The sequence below is a fragment of the Pelophylax lessonae genome (assembly GCF_965119305.1).
Source record: "Pelophylax lessonae genome assembly, chromosome: 7".
NCBI lineage: Eukaryota > Metazoa > Chordata > Amphibia > Anura > Ranidae > Pelophylax > Pelophylax lessonae.
Genome location: NC_138774.1, coordinates 152,424,580 through 152,445,672, shown reverse-complemented (window position 1 = coordinate 152,445,672; position 21,093 = coordinate 152,424,580). Strand labels below are relative to the sequence as shown.

At 39.5% G+C, this 21,093-nt stretch overlaps 1 protein-coding gene across 6 annotated transcripts in view; it reads left to right on the top strand.

Annotated features, from left to right (window-relative positions):
• Window positions 1-21,093, top strand: part of PAK3 (p21 (RAC1) activated kinase 3) — a 337,291-nt gene that overhangs the window by 313,719 nt on the left and 2,479 nt on the right. For all 6 annotated transcript variants that reach the window (XM_082264390.1, XM_082264388.1, XM_082264392.1 and 3 more), the window contains 5 exons: window positions 1,215-1,327; window positions 4,976-5,093; window positions 8,252-8,351; window positions 9,355-9,551; window positions 11,772-11,909. In XM_082264390.1, coding sequence (XP_082120516.1) covers window positions 1,215-1,327; window positions 4,976-5,093; window positions 8,252-8,351; window positions 9,355-9,551; window positions 11,772-11,909 — 666 coding nt within the window. The remainder of the gene's footprint in view (window positions 1-1,214; window positions 1,328-4,975; window positions 5,094-8,251; window positions 8,352-9,354; window positions 9,552-11,771; window positions 11,910-21,093) is intronic.

The following is a 21,093-nucleotide window of genomic DNA, read 5'->3' as shown; positions in this document are numbered from 1 at the left end:
TCACGTTACAGCATATGCATTTTTAGTGCATTTTAATGTACACTATGGGCCCGAGAGAGAATCCTAAAAGTCAGAAGCCTAAACAGTCACCTTCATTTCCATTCACTCACTCTGGCCACTGATAAATGCAGAGAGCAGCCGCAGAAAGAGCAGAGTTGCCTTTAGCATTTTGAATGCAAGCGATAACCTGGCTTCACCCTCTCTACAATATGTTGGCACCTAGCAAGGAAATTGCTTGGTCTTCAGACATATGTGAGTAGAGTTTTTGTACACTTATTGTGCACTGTTAAGTTGCTTATAAGGTGACTTCACATTTGGCACTAGTTTCTGTAAATACAATAAAAAATAGTGTTGTTTTTTTTTTTTTGGATAGTGTAAAGAAGGGTTATAACCCCTGCCAGTTTTTTTTTCTTTTTTTTTTTCTGTCATCTGCGTTGGGGCGATTTTACCTTCACTTTCTGTCCCATAGCCACAACAGGAAGTGAGAATAAATCCCCCCGCCCCCCATGTTTTCCCATTGGAAAATATTCCCTCTTACTTTTCTTGGCACAACCCAAAATGTAGGATTTTCTTTTACTTTTTGACTGTAATAGTAAAAAGGAGAAATACAGAGAGAGGGTGAATCTCCTTAACATGGGCAGAAATATCAGGTGTTCTGCTCATTCTCCAATCTATCCAAAACAAAACAAAAAAAAAACAAAGTTTTGCTTTTTATTTATACTGTACTTTAGGTCCTCAAAGCAGAACTTCATCCAAAAAGGGAGGTTTTGTTTGTTTGCAACCCCCAAACACATTTTTTTTTTGGGGGGGGGTACCTGGAGAGCCCCCTCCGGTCCCCCCTGTCTTCTGGGACACATCTCGTGTCCCAGAAAACTACAGGACCATTCACAAGGCACGGCTTGCATGCGCAATAGGAAACTGGCTGTGGAGCCGCAAAGCTTCACCTCCTATTTCCCTTACTGGAGATGCAGGCGCCTGCACCTGAAGACGATTGAAGATTTTGCTCGAGTGAGGACCTCGCTGGATCCCTGGACAGCTGAGTGTCCCAACATTAAAACTTAAAATTTTTTTTGGGGGGGGGGCCTGGAGCTCCTCTTTAATTACTATTGCCCATTTAACAATTGTAGCAGTGTTTCCTGGATAACATTAAGTTTTCACTGATTTATTTTGCTTCCTATTTGGAATTCCTCTATTTTGTATCATTCTCTTTTCAGGTAGCAATAAAGCAAATGAACCTGCAGCAGCAACCCAAAAAAGAATTAATTATTAATGAGATCCTGGTCATGAGGGAAAATAAAAATCCTAACATTGTGAATTATTTAGACAGGTGAGTGGCATTTTTACATGAGATCATTTGCATACACTTTGTGGTTGATTGTGCATTATTGTTCAGGTATGCGTTACTATTTACACCCAAAGTTTTGACAGCTGTCCCAATCATTTCTGAACAGCAAGCACTGTTGCAAAGGTATCTGTGCTGTGTTGCAATTTATCTGCTAAGGATTCGTTAAGGCAAATTTTTTTGTAAATGCACACGTAACTGATGAATAAAATACAAACATTTTAGTAATTGATAGCAGCTTCCAGCAATAGATGATTTTCACACAGTAATTTGTTTTGATAGGCTTGCAACTATTCAGTTTCATGGTATTTTAATATATTTTACCCAGGACACAGCACTATCAGATTTATTTAAAAAAAAAAAAGTTAAAATGTACAGTAACCCATAGCAACTATATTGCCTTTTAGTCAAGTCCTCGATTTTATTAAAGATAATAAGGTGAGACCAAGCTTGATTCTTACAGAAATTATCGTTTTTGCAAGCACTTTTCAAGGAACTCGAAAGACTCCCAATAGGTGGGAGAAGGAAAAAAGAGAGAAAAAAAAAAGCCACAGTTGAGATCCTTCTAGTGTAGTAATTGAGAAAAATAACATACCATACCATACCATGTTATAGATGAGTCAAGAAAATAAAGGATTGTTCTAACATCTGAAAGGTTGCTAAACACTTATGAAAAGGTTCAGACAACCTAGAAGTTGAGCATGGTTCTCCACGCAGAAGTCACACTGTTTGCTTGGTAGTGTAATCAGAGCGATCATAAGTACAACTGTTTGGGGATCCCAAAAAAATCACAAATGGAAATATTTAACAAAATTTGTGGACTGTTATACAAGAGTACCACGTCCTAATAAAAAAAAAAAACATTGTTTGGAAATGGACTCTGAAGGTGCCCAGGAATTGGAGCTTGCTCGCACATAAACGTTCATTAAAGTGCAAGAAAATGTGTGAAAAATGAATGTAAATTTGCTTCCATAGGCATGCATTTTTTGTGTGTTAACACACATTTTTAAAAAATAAAAGCTTTTTTTTCTTAATAGATTTACATTACATCAATACGCATATACATGCATTTATGTGCACTGCGTTGTCATAAAAATGTAAAATGTAGCATTTTAATGCAAGACAATGTACATGACACCAGCGTTGTGGTGTGAACAAGACATGTAGACTACAATAGGTTTCTATGTTTACTTGCAGTGTGAGCTGCGTTCTTCCAGTGCAGTAAACTGCAGTATTTGTGAACAAGGCCTTACACAGTATACTTTAAAACATACAAAGTTTATTCATGCAAATTATAACCATTAGGATAAATAGTGCTGCCTAGATTGTTTTAGCAGGGATCTTCGTCTCCCTCCTGCTATAAATTAAAGTACTAAAGCCCTCAACATTATGAAGAAACAGTCTTCTAACACACACTTGTCATACATGAGGGCCTCTACTAGCCTTTCCTGGGGCTTTACTACTTACTTTTACTTTTGAAGGAAGGTAGTCTGTTTTTATGCATATTGTTGTTTATATGTCTTTATTGCCAAGGGTTGTAACATATTTAGTTTACACTTAAATACTTACAGGTGGTACATGTAAATGCTTGACAAACATCTATAGTATTATTTAGGTCTTTTTTTTTTAGACTTTTAGGCATCAGTTGCGGGATAAAGCTCCATAGAGAAAGCATTCTGAATGTTTGAAATATGGTAATAAAACACGCAGTTAGTCTAAATATCCCATCCTATAGGACATCCTTTATTCAACATGAGTTCTGTGGAACCCTAGGGTGCCTCCACAGGTTACTAGGGGTTCTTTGAGCAGTGATCGATTTGATCTCCCGCCTTCACTTCTAGGGGCAGAATTGTTCTTTGGCATTCACTGTTGAATATAAGGGGTTATTTCTACACTGACCAGCAGCTGTACTACAATGACCACCAATGTAACAAGAAGCTTTTCCACCAATCCCTAATTTAAGGAGGCAGTTCTCCACTGACCTAACATCACAAATGTAGAGTATTTAACTCCTACAGCAAATCATTTTTAACAACCTCCTGCACTACATGACAAAATAATTTTTCAGCAAAAATCATGAAATTAAATAAATGTATAATCTTAGACAGAAAATAAACACAGATAATGAACATTTTTGTGTTTCCCTACACTGGTAGTCAATACAGAAATGCCCACTAGTGTAAGGGAACACCACAATATGTATTTGCTGTCCAATGTTATAATTTGTTTCATTTCATGATTATTACTACGTGAAAATTTGGTATGTATAGTAAAGTGGTAAAAAAATAGATCAGCTGAATTTGCCACATTCTTTATTTCCTTTTTGCAACTTAGTGATCACACTAATGTACCTTGAGCTGAAGACTTAAAATAAAAATTTCAGCAGGTGTTTCCTGAGGTCTAAAAATAATTTTAAGGCAGAGTAAAAAAATTGATAAAGGCTGCGATAGGATTATGGGTACGATGAAGAATAGGGATAGTAGCAAGTGTATCTGCATGGAGGCTTTTTTGACTAGCTGTTTTCTTTTGGTTTTGTTTTGTTAACACTGGTTTTAACTGCACATTCAGGCTTATAGCTTGTGTAATCAGAGGACCACTTGGTAACCACTTCCATTATTTCCATTGAAGGTATTTAAGAGCTGAAAGTGGTTATGGTCAGCAGATGACCACAGAGAGCCACTTATCTACCGTAGCTGCCTGCATATTTACTGCCTAATTTGTTTGTAAAACAAATGTATGCAGTAAGTAGTGGGCAGGCTGTTTAACACGATGCTCCCTGTTTATCTTCAATCTTCATGAAAACATGAAGAATAGTGCAACTGGTATGATGAATGCCAACACCCAAATGCTATTCTTTGACATGAACTGTTTAAAAAGTGTGTGGAATTATTTGTATTTTTTTTGTAATGCATATCAACTTCCAGTTTTCAACTAAACAGAATCAGCATTTGAATGATTCCGTAGGTTTTATCTTGTTTTGATCTGAAATGCATGGGTGTTTTGTATTAACTAATGTGTAATACATATATTATAAAACCAATATCAATATTTGTTATTTTAAACCTGATTTTTGATCCAAACCCATTCCTTCACAGATTCAGGAGCATCATAAATTTTCCTTTATTATTGCAAATGAAAATTCACATCTTACTTTTATAACCAGATCTGTTTCAGGTATTTTAGCTTTCAAAATAATAGGACTATTAAATCAAACTTATACATTTTGATTCATTTCTATTTTTATCTGTTATCCACAAAGGAGTTGACTTTAGTTAAAATATGTTTTGAATATCCTCAATTTACATTGGTTTTGCAGTTAAAAAAAATGTTTTAATTATAGAAGGATAGCATCGATTTAGTACCAGTTGATTATCCAACTGTTGTCAAATAGGATTTACATTGTAGTCTGAAACACAAAACCAACTTCCTTGCCTGTTTCCAACTAATTTCTTCAATGGAGTCCTCATCTTATTGTGCTTATTGGCTTTTAGGGATCACAGGGCTGCATTAAACCTTAGTATGGAACACCAATGGTTTTCTGCCACATTTTGTGTTTTTTCTTTTTCAGTCAATTTTTTTACTACTTTAAATAGGGTCTTACAATAATTGAATACACTTTATTGTACCCTGCAGTTATCTGGTGGGGGATGAACTCTGGGTAGTGATGGAGTACCTAGCTGGAGGTTCTTTGACTGATGTTGTAACAGAAACTTGTATGGATGAAGGACAAATTGCCGCTGTCTGTCGAGAGGTGAGTTTATAATTTTAAAGTAAATTATCTGCTCCAACAGATGTTTTACAGTCCCTTCTTTCCCTAAAGCAGGCCATAGATTATGCAACTTTCTTTCCTTTCACTACAGAATCCCTCCTGCAGCGCTTTTGTGTTTTGCCATCAGGGAGTTTGGTGAGCCTTCCTGCCAGCAGAACACAGTTATTAGTGTCGCTGGCTATAACCGGCAGCATTAATCCTTCGGGAAAAACCTGACCGGCTGGTTGTACACAAGCCAATTGCAGTGTTGCCAACTATTAGTATTTTTATTTAACTTATTTATTAGTATATTTACAAAAAATGGGCACTTTTCCACTGCCAGTAAATGCCAGTGACAGGAAAAGGTTGGTAATAAAAACAAAAAAGGCTGTGCCACTCGGCTCATGCATGCGCAGTTCCAGTCTGGAGCCAGCCGGTGCCTGCGTCAGTGTGTTTGGGTGGCGGGTCTGGTGGAGCCGGTGCCTTAAGCTGTGATGTGATGTTGTGGTGCGAGGGAGCCGAGCGGCCAATGCCTCGTGTGTGGGTCTGCAGGATAGGAGCAAGGCAAGCTGGGAGCGGGACTGTCAGTGCTGTTTGGACTGGAGTGGCCTGATGAGACCACCTGGTGTGAAGAGAGACTGTCACTGTTACTCAGGAGTGGATATGTCAAGTTGGTGAGATGTTACCATCCTCTGTGTTACTACACACTGCTGTAACTGTCATTGTGAGAGTGAATTTCATGTGTGTGTGCCTGCCCATTCTAATTTCCTGCCCTCCTGAGTCCTGTCCCTGAGATACTTACTATATTGAAAATAAAATTAGAATAATGTTTTTTGCATTAAATCACATTGCTAATTGCAGATTGTACTTGTTTTTAGCCTAAATACTGAAATTTGCATTTAAAACTGTAATTTTTGTAACTTTTGGAAATGCCAGTAAAACTTTGGATGCGCCAGTAAATTTTGGGTGTTGTGTCAGTAAATTGCAGTCTAGGGTGCCGATAGATGGATTGAAATTCATCCAAACCTTGCTGAACTGGTGTAATTTTAATCTATTTATGGCCAGCTTAAGGCAACTAAAAAACACGTTACAGATCTGCAAATTTCATCTTTTTGTCAGAAGTCCCAACCACTCCCCCCTGATTGTTGATTTATGCTTGTCAGCAGACAACAGTGACACATAATTGTCACAGGAAATGCTGAGGTGACTTTGACGTTAAAGCTGGCCATAAATGGGTCCCTTTTTATTTTTGTTCAGCCAGCAGGTTGAAGGGAAAAAAAAAAACTGACTGGATTCCCCCATCCACACATTCAGGCTGGGTTCACACTTAAATCGGATGTTGCTCACAACAGGGTTCCTTGTGCGTCCCTGTTCACCATTTTGGGGATGAATCAGGCTGGATTTTTTGCCTGAATTTGAACCTGAAACTGAGCCAAAGATGCAAAGGACCCCTGTGCAATCCGCTCCGCAGCCGCCACAGAGATGTATGAACTGGCTCCATTGAGAGTCGGGCATACTCTCCTGTCATGCAAATTGAATGTAGGGAAGCCCGCATCCAACTCGCACTAGTGTGAACCCAGCCTCAATGTGGATGCAGGAATCCTCCCCGCTGTGTAAGGCCCTGCCTGTTCACACTTCAGCGTATTTCAGCTCATAAAACGCTCATCTCTGAAGTCTCAAAACAAGCAAAATTAATTTCGATGGCCCCTGTTAACATCTGAGCATTTTGTTGCCTGAAGCAAAACGCCTGAAGCTCAAAAACGTACATCAGCTTCTTTTTTGGCAGATTACCAGCGTTTTTGTTAGATGTCAATGACTGCCCCCTGATACCTCCAAAAAAATACCTGAAAATAGGCCCAAAAAACGCCTAAAGAAAGACCCTTAAAAATACCTAAAAACGATACGCTCACGCGTTTAATGGAGCCTCATTGTATTCTGACAACAGGGAAATTTCCCCCACCGCCAGAATGCACAGATCAGCGCTGCAGCCTATTGCTCTCTGCTCTGATGGAGCTAAATTATATACAGACAGGGCTGTTGAGCAGAAGTCGATGTGGCCACACATGGATCCAAATTCAGCTGGTCAATTTTAATCCATGTCAAGCTAGCTTAAAGCCAGTTTAGGGGTTATGAATAATGGTCTGGCCTTACATTCACCTGTGCTTTGAGAGGCAAGATAATTGCACCCAATAGGGGTAACTGAGTCTCTGGTGACACACTGGAAGCAAGTTTTCATTCAGCAAGTATGCACATATAGGGCGATTTCACATGGGCTGTCCGATCAGGTCCGCCTGTCAGTTTTTCAGGCAGACCTGGTCAGACCCTCCATTCACTCCTATGGAGCTGCGGATGTCAGCCGTGATATGTCCGTGACACCCATCGCTATTCGATCCAAACCTGTCTGCAAAATCCAGACAGATGGTAGTCCTATTTTCCATCCATCTGGCGGATTGGATCAGATATGTCCATTTTCATCCGATCTGCCCATAGAGGAGGGTGGGACTCTGTCAGTCTCCACTTTTAGGTCATGCAGGGTCACCTAACTCCTCTTCATTAGGAACCCACACCTTCGCATACAGTATAAGATTGCAAGCATTAATGCTGTCTTATCCAGCTTAAAACACTTAGCAAATGCTAAGCACAAGACAGGTTTTTCTTGTTTGGAGCTGCTACAATTAGCAAATTTCCCTATGCATTAGTGCAATCTGCAACTTTATTCTAGTAAATAGCTCATATTTTTTATGTATTTTCTGCTATTTTGTACACTTTTATTAATGATTCTGTGGTTAAATGATTATTTTATGATTATTCTTTTTACTTTGATGCCTCACTATTTGTTTTTTTTTTGTTTTATAATAATATAAAATCAAAGTTAATTTCTTTAAAAGGTGGCCAGTTAAACATTCCTGAAATCTGTAAGCTTGGCTCACCCATGTGTGAATGTTTATCTGGATGGAAGTAGAAGAAGAGAACATACAGCTTCCAGCACTTCTTACTTCTGAAAGGGGGTAGGGGACAGCAGAGATTGGATAGGCTTTACAAACCTCCTCATTTTGCTTTTCCCAAGATCACAAATCAAATCACACAGTTTAAATTTAAAATAAGGGTGTGTTGCATTGTTTTTTTGTTTAGTGTTTTCTTCAATATGTCCTTGTTTTTAGTGCCTACAAGCCCTGGACTTCTTGCATTCAAACCAAGTGATACACAGAGATATTAAAAGTGACAATATCCTGCTTGGGATGGATGGATCAGTAAAACTTAGTAAGTACTACAGTTTGATGTGCCTATATCTATTTAGGCTTCTTGCACTCCACATAAATACCGTAACTATTCTATAGTAATGTTTTATTTGTATTTAATATTATGCTGCCATGCCTGTTGTTTTCCGGAACATAACTTTTCAACTATAACTGGTTAAACTTCCACTTTAGGCCCCTTTCACACTGGCACTCTAAACAAGCAGATCCACCAGCTCAGTGGGAGATCTCTCCACTGAACAGGCAAATGACAGGTCCAGGTCTGCGCAGCATATGCAGAGCGGGCACAGTCAGCTTTCCTGAATGGGCGGTGGATGTAAATGGACCACTTGTTCATTTACATCTGTCATCCGATCCGGTTTTAGCAGACAGGATTGGATCGGATGTCGGCAGGTGTTAATGGGAAGTTGATGGTCCGATTCGAGGAGTCCCTACACAGGTGGACTGACTTGGTCCATCTGCAAGTTTTTTTAGGCGGGCCCGATCTAACCATCCAATGCCCTCTATGGAGCGACTGGTGTCAACAGACATGTGCCCATTGACACCCACCATCATCTGATCTAAACCTATATGCTAAAAACAGACTGATGGGGGATTCTCTCCCTATCCATCTGGAAGGTCAAATGACAGTTGGATGTAAACGGACAGGCGGTCCGTTTCCATCTGACTGCCCATAGCGCGCTATGTCTGTGTCACTCTGCATCAGCTGATCCCCCATGTCTCCATGGATTCCCCCTGAGCAGGCGGATCCACTGACAGTCTGCCAGTGTGAAAGAGCCCTAAAACTGTTATTTGTAAACAAATTGTTTTGAATAGATATAATTCATCCTTCTTCTTAATTGGGCTAATTGCTTAGCTACATTCCAAAGAATTCCATTCCAAAGAATGTGGAATTTGTTACCACACATTCATAGACTGTAATAGACACAACTGCACAGAGACTGTAAATTCAAGATTTTGAAAAAAAAAAATACATATTTCATGAATGTTTTTTCATGATTTTTCAGCGGACTTTGGTTTTTGCGCTCAGATTACACCTGAACAGAGTAAACGGAGTACGATGGTGGGAACACCTTACTGGATGGCACCAGAAGTGGTAACAAGAAAAGCCTATGGACCCAAAGTTGATATTTGGTCTTTAGGAATCATGGCCATTGAAATGGTTGAAGGAGAACCACCTTACCTTAACGAGAACCCTCTCAGAGTAAGTCACACAAATAAAAAATATATATACCAAATCAATACCTTTTAATATAAAATATATTAGGTGTGCTATCCCTTTAAAAGTGAAATCTTATAAACAATGGTGAAAAAATAAATATCAGAAATCTCCTTCATAGTGTGATGTGACTAATTGCACTTTAATCCAGTGATCACTTTAGTCTTACCACTGAAGAAATTTGATTTATTTTAAGCAGTATTACAAGTTGTGGTCTGTTTGTTCCCCTCTTTATGCTGGTTGTTCTGAGGATAGATCTGGGAATATTGTGAGTTTTCCTGTGGAATGGTGCTGATTTAGTTTGCCAGACAATCGGTGACATTTATTACCATAAATGCTGCAGAACTCTTATAACCTTGAGGTCATCTACATTGTGCACATGATGGCTTGGGAACACTGGATTGAAGTGCAATTTGTCACGTCACACTGTGCCGGAGGAATTTTTTGCATTCATTGAATTTCTGATATATATATTTTTTTTTAGTCACCATTACTAATAATATTTCACATTTTAAAGGAAGCGCGCACCTATGTGCTGCTTTTTTTTTTTTTTTTTTTAAATTCAAACTGAGTGCCAAAGTTTAAATTAATTTTTAGACATAATCCATAAAATTCTAACATGTTAAAGTAGATTAAAGAGTTTTTTTTTTTTTTTTTTTGATATATATATATTTTTAAATTGGCAGCTTTCATTAAAAAACAGTTGCTGATCTTGCCATGAAGGTTCTTGTAAAGGCACCTCCTGATATAAAATAAAAATACTGTGTCCCTGTTTCCCACTTGTGCTCCTCCATTACCTTATCACACAAGCTTCAGATGGAAACTACTAGTGGCTGTTTTAACCACTTAAGCCCCGGAAGATTTTACCCCCTTTCTGACCAGGGGGTATTTTGCGATTCGGCACTGCGTGACTTTAACGCACAATTTTGCGGTCGTGCGACGCTGTACCTAAACGAATTTGAGGTCCTTTTTTTCCCACAAACAGAGCTTTCTTTTGGTGGTATTTGATCACCTGTGCAATTTTTTGATCATGCGCTATAATCAAAAAAAGAGCGACAATTTTGCAAAAATAACGATATTTTTCACGTTTTTTTTTTAATTGAAATTCCCAAAAAAAAAATGTAAAAAATCAAAATCTTTTTAAATTTTTGGTCAATTTGTTTACTGCTACCTATGTTTGGTAAAAAAAATCACAATAAGCGTATTTTGATTGGTTTGCGCAAAAGTTATTGCGTTTACTAACTAAGGGAAAGATTTCTGTCATTTTTGGTGTTTTTTTTTTTTTAACGAGTAATGGCGGCGATCTGCGATTTTTTTTTTTTTTGCGGGACTGCCACATTGCGGCGGACAGATCGGACCCTTGACTGACATTTTTGACACTTTTGGGGGTACCAGTGACATTACTACAGTAATCAGTGCTATACATATGCACTGTTACTGTAAAAATGACACTGGCAGGGAAGGGGTTAACTTTATTAGAGATGCAGTGACTATGTGTGTCCCTAGGGGCGTGCTTCTTACTGTGCAGGGATGTGTCTGTGTGTGTAACAGCACAGATCAACGGTCCTACATAGCAGGACCGTTAGATCAGTGCTTTTACACAGGGGAGAATGACAGACGGCTTTGTTTACATTAGCCGCCTGCCTTTCTCCCTTCACAGCGGACGATCGTGAGTGACCGGCGAACATCGGGTCCGCCGGTCACACGCACAGAGGTGTCCGTGAACGAGCCGAAGTGGGCGCGCTCGCCCGCTATTGGCTCCCAGGCTAGTGACGTACCGGTACGTCACTTTGCCTGGCCGGGGCTGACCACCGCAGTATATGTACTTGTGACGGTCTGCAACCGGTTAACATATGCTAAATAGGCATGGTCCACTGATGTCACCTCCACCTTTTGAGGAATGCCGTATAGACCTTGCTGAAGTGCATGCAGAAGATTAACAGCACTGAGATTTAACACAAGATAAAAAATAAGGTGAAAGCAAGTACTTTAATGAAAGCAATGGCATTAGTTTATGCTGCACTGTGCTCTACTAAATTAAATGTCCTTGAGTCAAGGTTTGGACTACTTTAAGGGTAGGAGTTCACCACACAACTAGTTGCCGTTATTGAATCTATGCCTGATGTGATGGAAATGTGTATGTGTATCTGAGTTGTCTGCTAGAGAGAAACATTTTACTAGTTAATGTTTCTGTTTGTTGTAAAGGCACTGTACCTGATAGCTACCAATGGAACTCCAGAGTTACAGAACCCAGAAAGGTTGTCATCTGTGTTCAGAGACTTCCTTAATCGATGCCTAGAGATGGATGTGGACAGGAGAGGCTCTGCCAAGGAGCTTCTACAGGTCAGTGTTCTATAAATGAATGTATTGGTACATGAATATTACTTTACCATCAGCACAGCACTTTCAACATATTAAAGAAAACATTAGCTTGGATGCATTAGAGCAGGTTATTTTCAAGTAGGTAACAATACTTAAATGTGACAGTGAGTCTTTTTTATAATTCAGTAGGTACAGTGGATATAAAAAGTCTACACACCCCTGTTTAAATGTCAAGTTTCTGTGATGTAAAATAATGAGACAAAGATAAATAATTTCAGAACTCTTTCCACCTTTTAATGTGACCTATAAACTGTACAACTCAACTGAGGCTGGTTTAAAATTCTCAAAAACTCAATTTAACAACAAACTGAAATCCTTTAGGTGGAGGGAAGTAAGAATCAAAGACTAAAAAATGTTGTTGTATAAGTGTGCACACCCTTAAACTAATACTTTGTTGAAGCACCTTTTGTTTTGTTTTTTCTTTTTTACAGCACTCAGTCTTTTTGGGTATGAGTCTATCAGCATGGCACATCTTGACTTGGCAATATTTGCCCACTCTTCTTTCCAAAGAAGAGTCTGGGCTCTGGCTGGGCCATTCCAAAACTTTAATCTTTTTATGGTGAAGCCATTCCTTTGTTGATTTGGATGTATGCTTTGGGTCGCTGTCAAGGCTGAACGATAGAGTCCCTCTTCATGTTCAGCTTTCTATCAGAAGCCTGAAGATTTTGTGCCAATATTGACTGGTATTTGGAACTGTTCATAATTCCCTCTACCTTGACTAAGGCCGCTGTTCAGCTGAAGAAAAACAGCCCCAAAGCATGATGCTGCCACCACCATGCTTCACTGTGGGTATGGTGTTCTTTTTGTGGTGTGCAGTGTTGTATTTGCGCTAAACATATCTTTTGGAATTATGGTCAAAAAGTTCATCCTTGGTTTCACCAGACCACAACACATTTTCCCAAATGCTTTTGGGAGACTTCAGATGTGTTTTTGCAAAATTTAGCTGGGCTTGGATGCTTTTCTTTTCAGTAAAAGGCTTCTGTCTTGCCCCTCAACCCCATACATACCCGTCTTGCCCCTCAACCCCATACTTGCCCCTCAACCCCAGACATATGAAGAATATGGGAGATTTTCGTCACATGTACCACACAGCCAGTACTTGTCAGATATTTCTGCAGTTTCTTTAATGTTGCTGTAGGCCTCTTGGCAACTTCCCTGACCAGTATACTTTTCATCTTTTTATCGATTTTGGAGGAACCTCCAGTTATTGGTAATGTCACTATTGTGCCATATTTTCTCCTCTTAATTATTACTGTCTTCGCTGTGTTTCATGGTATATCTAATGCCTTGGAAATTCTTTTGTACACTTTTCCTGACTGATACCTTTCAACAAAAAGATCACTCTAATGCTTTGGAATGTGACTAAGAAAACTAGAACAGCTAAACTTTTATTTGTGGTTAATCAGAGGCCCTTTAAATGATCGATAGATTGTACTGACTCCTATTTAAAAAAAAAAAAAAAAAAACAGGGGTAGGTCTAACTTGAGAATTTTTGATAAAGTGCCACAGTGATCAACCTAAGTACGGTGGTCCTTCCCTTGGCTCTAGAACCATATGCATATAAAGTGTACTGGAAAAGGCCAGTGGACAGAAAAGAGAGCCTTTGAGGGATGGATAGAATGAAACCGCAGGGCAGTTTGTTCAAAATAAATTGTATTTATTCTGGTTATAAATAAATGCAAGTAACAATTAAGGTTCAGACAGTGAAGTGCAGAGGTATGTGGTGCTTTACATTGAGTAATGGCGGTGAGCGGTAACCTATGTGATACATTAAACACAATAGTAATAAAGTTATTAATAGTGAATGTGACCCAGTGGGGGTGACATGCAAATAATGTTATGCATGGTTAACATACACACAATAATAATACAAACAATTAAACAAACGGACGTCCGATGGGGGGAATTCTGAACACAGCTACATCCCCAGTTATAAGAGGGTGTGCACACTTCTGCAACACCATTTTAGTTTTTTAGTTTTACTCCCTCCTAAAAGATTTCTGTTTGTTTTTCAATTGAGTTGTACAGTTTATAGGTCACAGTAAAGGTGGAAAAAGTTATGAAATTATTTATCTTTATTTCATTATTTTACATCACAGAAACCTGACATTTTAACAGGGGTGTGTAGACTTTATATATCCACTGTATACCCATTCTGTTTATATAGCTTTACATGTTAAAACCGTAGCTATACAAACAGAAGGAGAAAACTCAAACAAAACTGCTATTGTGCAATCTACCCCAGAGCCAAGGAATAGCCACATAAGTATAAGAAAATGATTAAACCTGTCAATCCGAAATTGCTAGGATAGTGTGATTGCTCCAAAACACCTATCCCAATACTGCGGAATGATGAAGTTTCCTATAGTTGTATTTATGGGAATAAAAAATTGTATGAGATGTGCTTGGCCAAGGGTGGCACATATACTAAGTAGAGGCATCTAACAACTTCCTTTAGCCCCTGTACACATTGACTGCAGCTTTGAAATCATTCAACCTTATCTGACATCGCACGATTTCAAAGCCGCATGTCAGTATGACTTGGAATACATCTGTGCGGCTTCATGCACAGATGTCTATGCAAGTCTCACCCCAAATCAACAAAAATAGTACAAGAAATACTTTTTCAAATCATTGCAGCACCGCAAAGTCAGCGCCCCACCGATTTCAACAGCGCAATTGACAGAAATAGGCTGTGACTTGTCATGCCATTTGACTGGTCAAAACGCATGACAAGTTGCTCCAATGTGAACGGGGGCTAACTCTGAGGCTAATATTGCTGAATGACCAGAGGTAGATGGGGTCTCACAAACAGCGCTGGACTGTCCTTTTACAATTTATGATTATGTGACACAATTGTCTAATTATTTTATAGCAATACAGTCCATTTTACTGCTTAGGCTCTAGTGTTAAATACATCTATCTGAAGTCAAAATAGTGACTCATCCCATCTCACTGCCCACTCTCACTTTGTTAGCTATGTGCAAACATTCAATTATAGATAGTGACAGTCTAAAAGCAAATTACTACTGCTGTGCTTTCTCTTAAGAAAACCAATTTGTGACCCCCCATGTCATGTATGTTTTTTGTATAAAATGTTTTTTTTTTTTTTTTTAAAGTAAATGTTTTTCATATACATAGTAAAAATTATAAATGCACAGAAAAAAAAAAAATCTGATTAACCTAAACAAAAAGGGTTCTCTTAGTGTTAGCTAAATACATATTGGCGAAATTAGTGTAATAGAAAAAATAAAAGTATTGGGACCCCTGCCTTCACAGCCACATGAACTTTATTGGCGTCCTAGTCCGTAGGGTTCAATATTGAGTTGGCCACCCCTTTGCAGCTACAACAACTTCATCTCTTCTGGGAAGGCTGTCCACAAGATTTAGAAGTGTGTCTATGGGAATGTTTGACCATTCTTCCAGAAGCGCATTTGGGAGGTCAGGCACTGATGTTGGACGAGAAGGCCTGGCTCACAGTCTCCACTCTAATTCATCCCAAAAGTGTTCTATCGGGTTGAGGTCAGGACTCGGTGCAGGCCGGTCAAGTTCCTCCACCCCAAATTTGCCCCAAATCATTTGGTAAAGGGGGAATTGTGGTGTGGGGTTGTTTTTCAGGGGATTGGCCTGGCCCCTTAGGCCCTTTTCACACAGGCGGACCGTTCAGATCCGCCTGTCCGTTTTTATAGCGGATCTGAACGGTCCCCCCATGCATCCCTATGGGGCATCGGATGTCAGCGGAGACATGCGATCCATCTATCGCATGTCTCCGCTGACATCTATTTTCCAACCGTCCAGCGGTCATTCCCATCCGATTCCCCCATGGAGATGTATGGGGAACTGACAGCTGTGTTTCCGAACACAGTGCAGAGAACAGCTGTCATCCTCCTGCTCAGCGGGGGATCGGCGGATCGATCCCCCCGCTGAGATAAACGGAGTCCGTCCGACGGACGGGCTGTGTGAAAGAGCCCTTAGTTCCAGTGAAGGGAACTCTTCAGAATACCAAGACATTTTGGACAATTTCATGCTCAAAACTTTGTGGGAACAGTTTGAGGATGGCCCCTTCCTGTTCCAACATGACTGCTAACCAGTACACAATCAAGGTCAGTAAAGGCATAGATGTGCGAGTTTGGGGTGAAGGAACTTGACTGGACTGCACAGAGTCCAGACCTCAACCCGAAAGAACACCTTTGGGATGACTTTGGGCGGAGACTGCAAGCCAGGCCTTCTCGTCCAACGTCAGGGCCTGATCTCACTAATGCGCTTCTGGAAGAATGGTCAAACATTCCCATACACACTCCTAAGCCTTGTGGACAGCCTTCCCAGAAGAGTTGAAGTTGTTATAGCTGCAAAGGATGGACCAGCTCAATATTGAACCCTATGGGCTAAGACTGGGATGCCATTAAATTTCATGTGCGTGTAAAGGCAGGTGTCCAAATACTTTTGACAAGATAGTGCATCTTTACGAACCAATGCTCTTTGGTGTACAACCCCAATTCCAAAAAAGTTGAGACACTGTGTAAAATCTACATAAATACAGAATGCATTGATTTGCAAATCTTCTAAACCCATGTTTTAGTTACAATAGAAAACCTATCAAATGTTTAAATTGAGAAAATGTATTGATTTAAGAAAAAAAGAATAAGGTCATTTTTACATTGTTGGAAGCAACACGTCTCAAAAAAGTTGGGACATGGCAACAAAAAGCTTGCAAAGTAAAGGGCCATACACACTATAAGATTTTCTGAAGACTTTTTCCTTCAGATTTATCTTTTCTATGTAGTGCAAAGGCCTGCCAGATTGCATACAAATTGAAAGTGTTTAGGTTTGACCTCATATTATATGGTTTTGGTAAATCTAAAGGAAAAAGTCTTCAGAAAATCTTATAGTGTGTATGACCCATTAGTGCAACTAACAAGGAAGAGCTAGAAGAACATTTTGCAATTAGGTTAATTGGCAACAGGTCAGTAACATGATTAGGTATAAAAAGGACACCCTAAAGAGTTAAGAGTCTCAGAGATAAAATAGGCAGAGGTTCACCAATCTGTGAAAAGCTACTTCTAAAAATTGTCGAACAATTTCAGAATAATGTTCCTCAATGTAAAATTGCAAAGCCTTTAAAAATATCATCATCTGCCGTACATAATATCAAAAGAGTTTGAGAATTTCGAGAGAAATCTGTGCGCAAGAGTCATGGCCGAAATGCAATATTGGATGCCGGTGATCTTCGGCCCTCAGATGCACTCCAATAAAAACAGGCATGATTCTGTGAGGACAAAAAAGAAAAAGAGTGGCGCACCGACCTAGTGCATTACCATAAAACCATTTATTTAAAATATTAAAAAGTGTACAAAGTACTCACAAGACTGGTGTGATACAACACACATCAACATTGCATATACAGTCTCCAAGGTGGCCAGGTCCCAAATGTGATGAATGGACATGCAGATGGTCGCATGGGGCTACTGTGGCTAGGCTGATGCGTTTCAGGGGCAAACCCCCTTCCTCAAAGCCAGAAAAAGTGCTGCTAGATCACAAGCTGGACGGCCGAAGACCTTCCCTGTCCCAGTACCCCCACTCTTCCCTCCCCTCCCTTTCCCTCTTGCTGCCTTTTCTATTCTATGATTCCCATTTTTCTCCCTTCCCCTTTCCCCTCCTCTTCCCTTTTCTTCTTTCCCCCCCTCCCCTTTGTCCCACCCTTGGGTTTGGGGCGGATCAGGAAGAGGTGCGGCCAGCTCCCATTTAGTCTTCGGCCATCCGGCTTGTGATCTAGCAGCACTTTTTCTGGCTCTGAGGAAGGGGGTTCGCCCCTGAAACGCATCAGCCTAGCCACAGTAGCCCCATGCGACCATCTGCATGTCCATTCGTCACATTTGGGACCTGGCCACCTTGGAGACTGTATATGCAATGTTGATGTGTGTTGTATCACACCAGTCTTGTGAGTACTTTGTACACTTTTTAATATTTTAAATAAATGGTTTTATGGTAATGCACTAGGTCGGTGTGCCCCTCTTTTTCTTTTTTGTCTTTTCTACTAGTTGGTTCTGGATACCCTTGATCCTGAAGGGGGCAGCAAGACCAATAGCTCTTTCTACATCTGAGTTTGTAGTGCACCTCTTTTTACTCCATCAGACAGCACTCGAGTGCAGGAGGTTTTGTTTTACTACTTGAATATGATTCTGTGAGGGACATGGGCTCAGGAATACCTCCAGAAATCACTGTACGTGACGAAAGTTCGCCACGCCATCCAAAAATACAAGGTAAAGCTCTGTCATGCAAAGAAGAAGCCATATCTGAACATGGCCGTCTTCTCTAGGCCAAAGCTCATTTAAAATGATCTGTTGCAACTTAGAAACCTATTCTGTGGTCAGACAAATCTAAATTTGACATTCTTTTGGCAACCATGGATGCAGCGCCCTCTGGACTAAAGAGGAAAGGGATCTTCTGGATTGTTATCAGTGCTCAGTTTAACAGCCTGCATCTCTGATAGTATAGGTGGGCATTAGTGTGAATGAAATGGGCAGTTTGTACATCTGCAAAGGCACCATCAGTGCTGAAAGATATATCTAGGTTTTAGAGAAGCAGATATTCCCATCCAGGCAATGTCTTTTTTCAGGAAAGGCCTTGTCATAGATGCAGTATGCGGTTTAGCATTGTGTTGCTAAAACTTACAACAGCATGGCTTCATAGTAGAAGAGTTTAGGCACTTAACTGGATAGCCTGCAGTCCAGACTTTTCATAATATGAAAATATTTGATGCATCTTAAAAACAAAAAATATGTCAAAGAAGACCCAGGACTGTTGAGCAGTTAGTAACCTATATTAGGCAAGATTGGGACAACATTGCTCTCCGAAAACATGATGATCTCATCAGTTCCCAGATGTTTACAGAGTGTTGTTAAAAGAAAAGGCCATTATGTAACACCGTGGTAATCATGGCCCCCTTTCCCAACGTTTTTGAGACGTGTTGCTGCCATCAGTTTCAAAATTACCTTTCTTTAATCTTAGACTGATACATTTTCTCAGTTTTAACATTTGATGTGTTTTAAATTGTGAATAAAATATGGGTTTATGAGTTTTGCAAATCATTGCATTATGTTTATATGTAGAACTTACACAGTGTCCAAACATTTTTGGAATTGGGGTTGTATATACAGTGTTCAGCATAAATGAGTACACCCCAGCAGATTTGCCAGAAAACCTTTACTTTACTTTCAGAATCAACACTTTCTATGGGACACTATACTACAAAATACTCCCACTAATGTGGGCCATTGATTGCAACCAAGATTTGTTAATTTGCACACACAAAGTATTTTTTACCTAACCATATCATTCAAGATCATGTTGCAAAAATGAATACACCCAATGAAAGTCTTTGAAGTAAACAACAAAAAAATCCTAATTAACAAGAATTCAACTACAGGTAAGTCTAATTTTTCATTAAACTGGTGTCCAGCACACAGTTGATTATAAAAGGGCATTACTTAAAGAAAACCCCATCCAATTTCATGCTGTCAGCAATGGCACCACATGAAAGAGAAATGTCACAAGACCTAAGAAAGAAAATAATTTATTTACACAAGAAAGGTGAAAGCTACAAGAAAAACAGCAAAGCTTTACTAATCAATCAGAATACTGTAGCCAAAAGTGATACAAAAATTAAAAAAAGATGGAACTGCAACCATCTGAGAGACGTCCAGGCCATCCATGGAAGTTAACACCTCGACAGGAGTGTCTTCTGATAAGAAGGGTTGGAGAAAATCAGCATGCAGGTTTATTGCAGTTAGCTAAAGAAGTAGAAACCAAACTAGAGTGATTGTTTCCCGTGATGGAATATGGCGTAAACTGCAGAGGAATGGCATGCATGGGTGTCATCCACGAAGGAAGCTTCTCCTAAAGCCCATGCACAAAAAAGTCTGCCTACAATTTGGCATGGCCCATGCTTAAAATGAAGACTACTGGGACTCTGCTCTCTGGAGGGATGCGACCAAGATAAATGGTTTTGGAGCTGATGGCTTCAAAACTGTATGGCGTCACAAAGGTGAGGAGTACACAAAAAATTGCATGGTGCCTACAGTGAAACATGGTGGTGTCAGTGTCCTTTTGTGGGCTCCATGAGTGCTGCTGGTGTCGGAGAGCTGCATTTTATTGATAGCATCATGAATCACAGATGTATTGCTCTATAATGAAAGAGAAGATGCTACCATCACTCGGGGCCCTTGGTCATCATGCACTTTTCCAAAATAATGATCCAAAATGCACATCTAAGGCCATTGTTCCATTCTTGAAAAACAGGGTGAAAGCGATTCAGTGGAGAAGAATGTCTCCTGATCTGAACCCAATCGAACACCTATGGAGAATTCTGAAGAGACAAGTTGAGCATCACTCTCCACGCATCCACGGTCTAAAAGAGGTCGTTCTTGAAGAATGGAAAAAGATAGATATTGCTAAAGGTTGCCAACATATTCATTCCATGCCTAGAATACATGGTGCTGTCCTTACAAATCACGGAAGTCATACAAAATTAGATGTAGTAGTTTTTATTGTGAGGTGTATTCATTTTTGCATCAACTAATTTGAGTAAACCTGAAGTTTTTGCAATCAAAGTTTTATTATTACACTTATTTTCATGTAATGAGCCAAACAAATGTTCTATAAAGCTCAGTTTTGTAAAAATTTTGAAAATTGTCTTTGTGTTCACTGAGATATTTATTAAAATCTTACTTTTCAAAAGGAGTGTACGCATTTATGCTAAGCACTGTACCTTTTTTTTTTCTGTGCACCATTCAATTTTCTATGGGTTCTCATCGCTACACAAAATCCATGTGCATTTTTTTTTCCTTATTGCAGCACAAGTTTCAATGTGTTGCTTTATGGTCATGTGTGGCAGTTGAGTAATGCATTGAAGGGCTTGTGGGCAGACTGTTAAAACATATGCACAATTCATGTGAGCAGCAAGCGCTGGTGCATGAAAATGTATAACGCACTCTCTATCACACATACAGTGGGGAAAATAATTGTTTGCCCCCTTACAGAGAAACGAAGGGTCTATAATTATGATAGGTGTATTTTTGATAGAGATAGAATATCAACCAAAAATCCAGAAAAAAACACATGATACAAATGTTATACATTGAGTTGC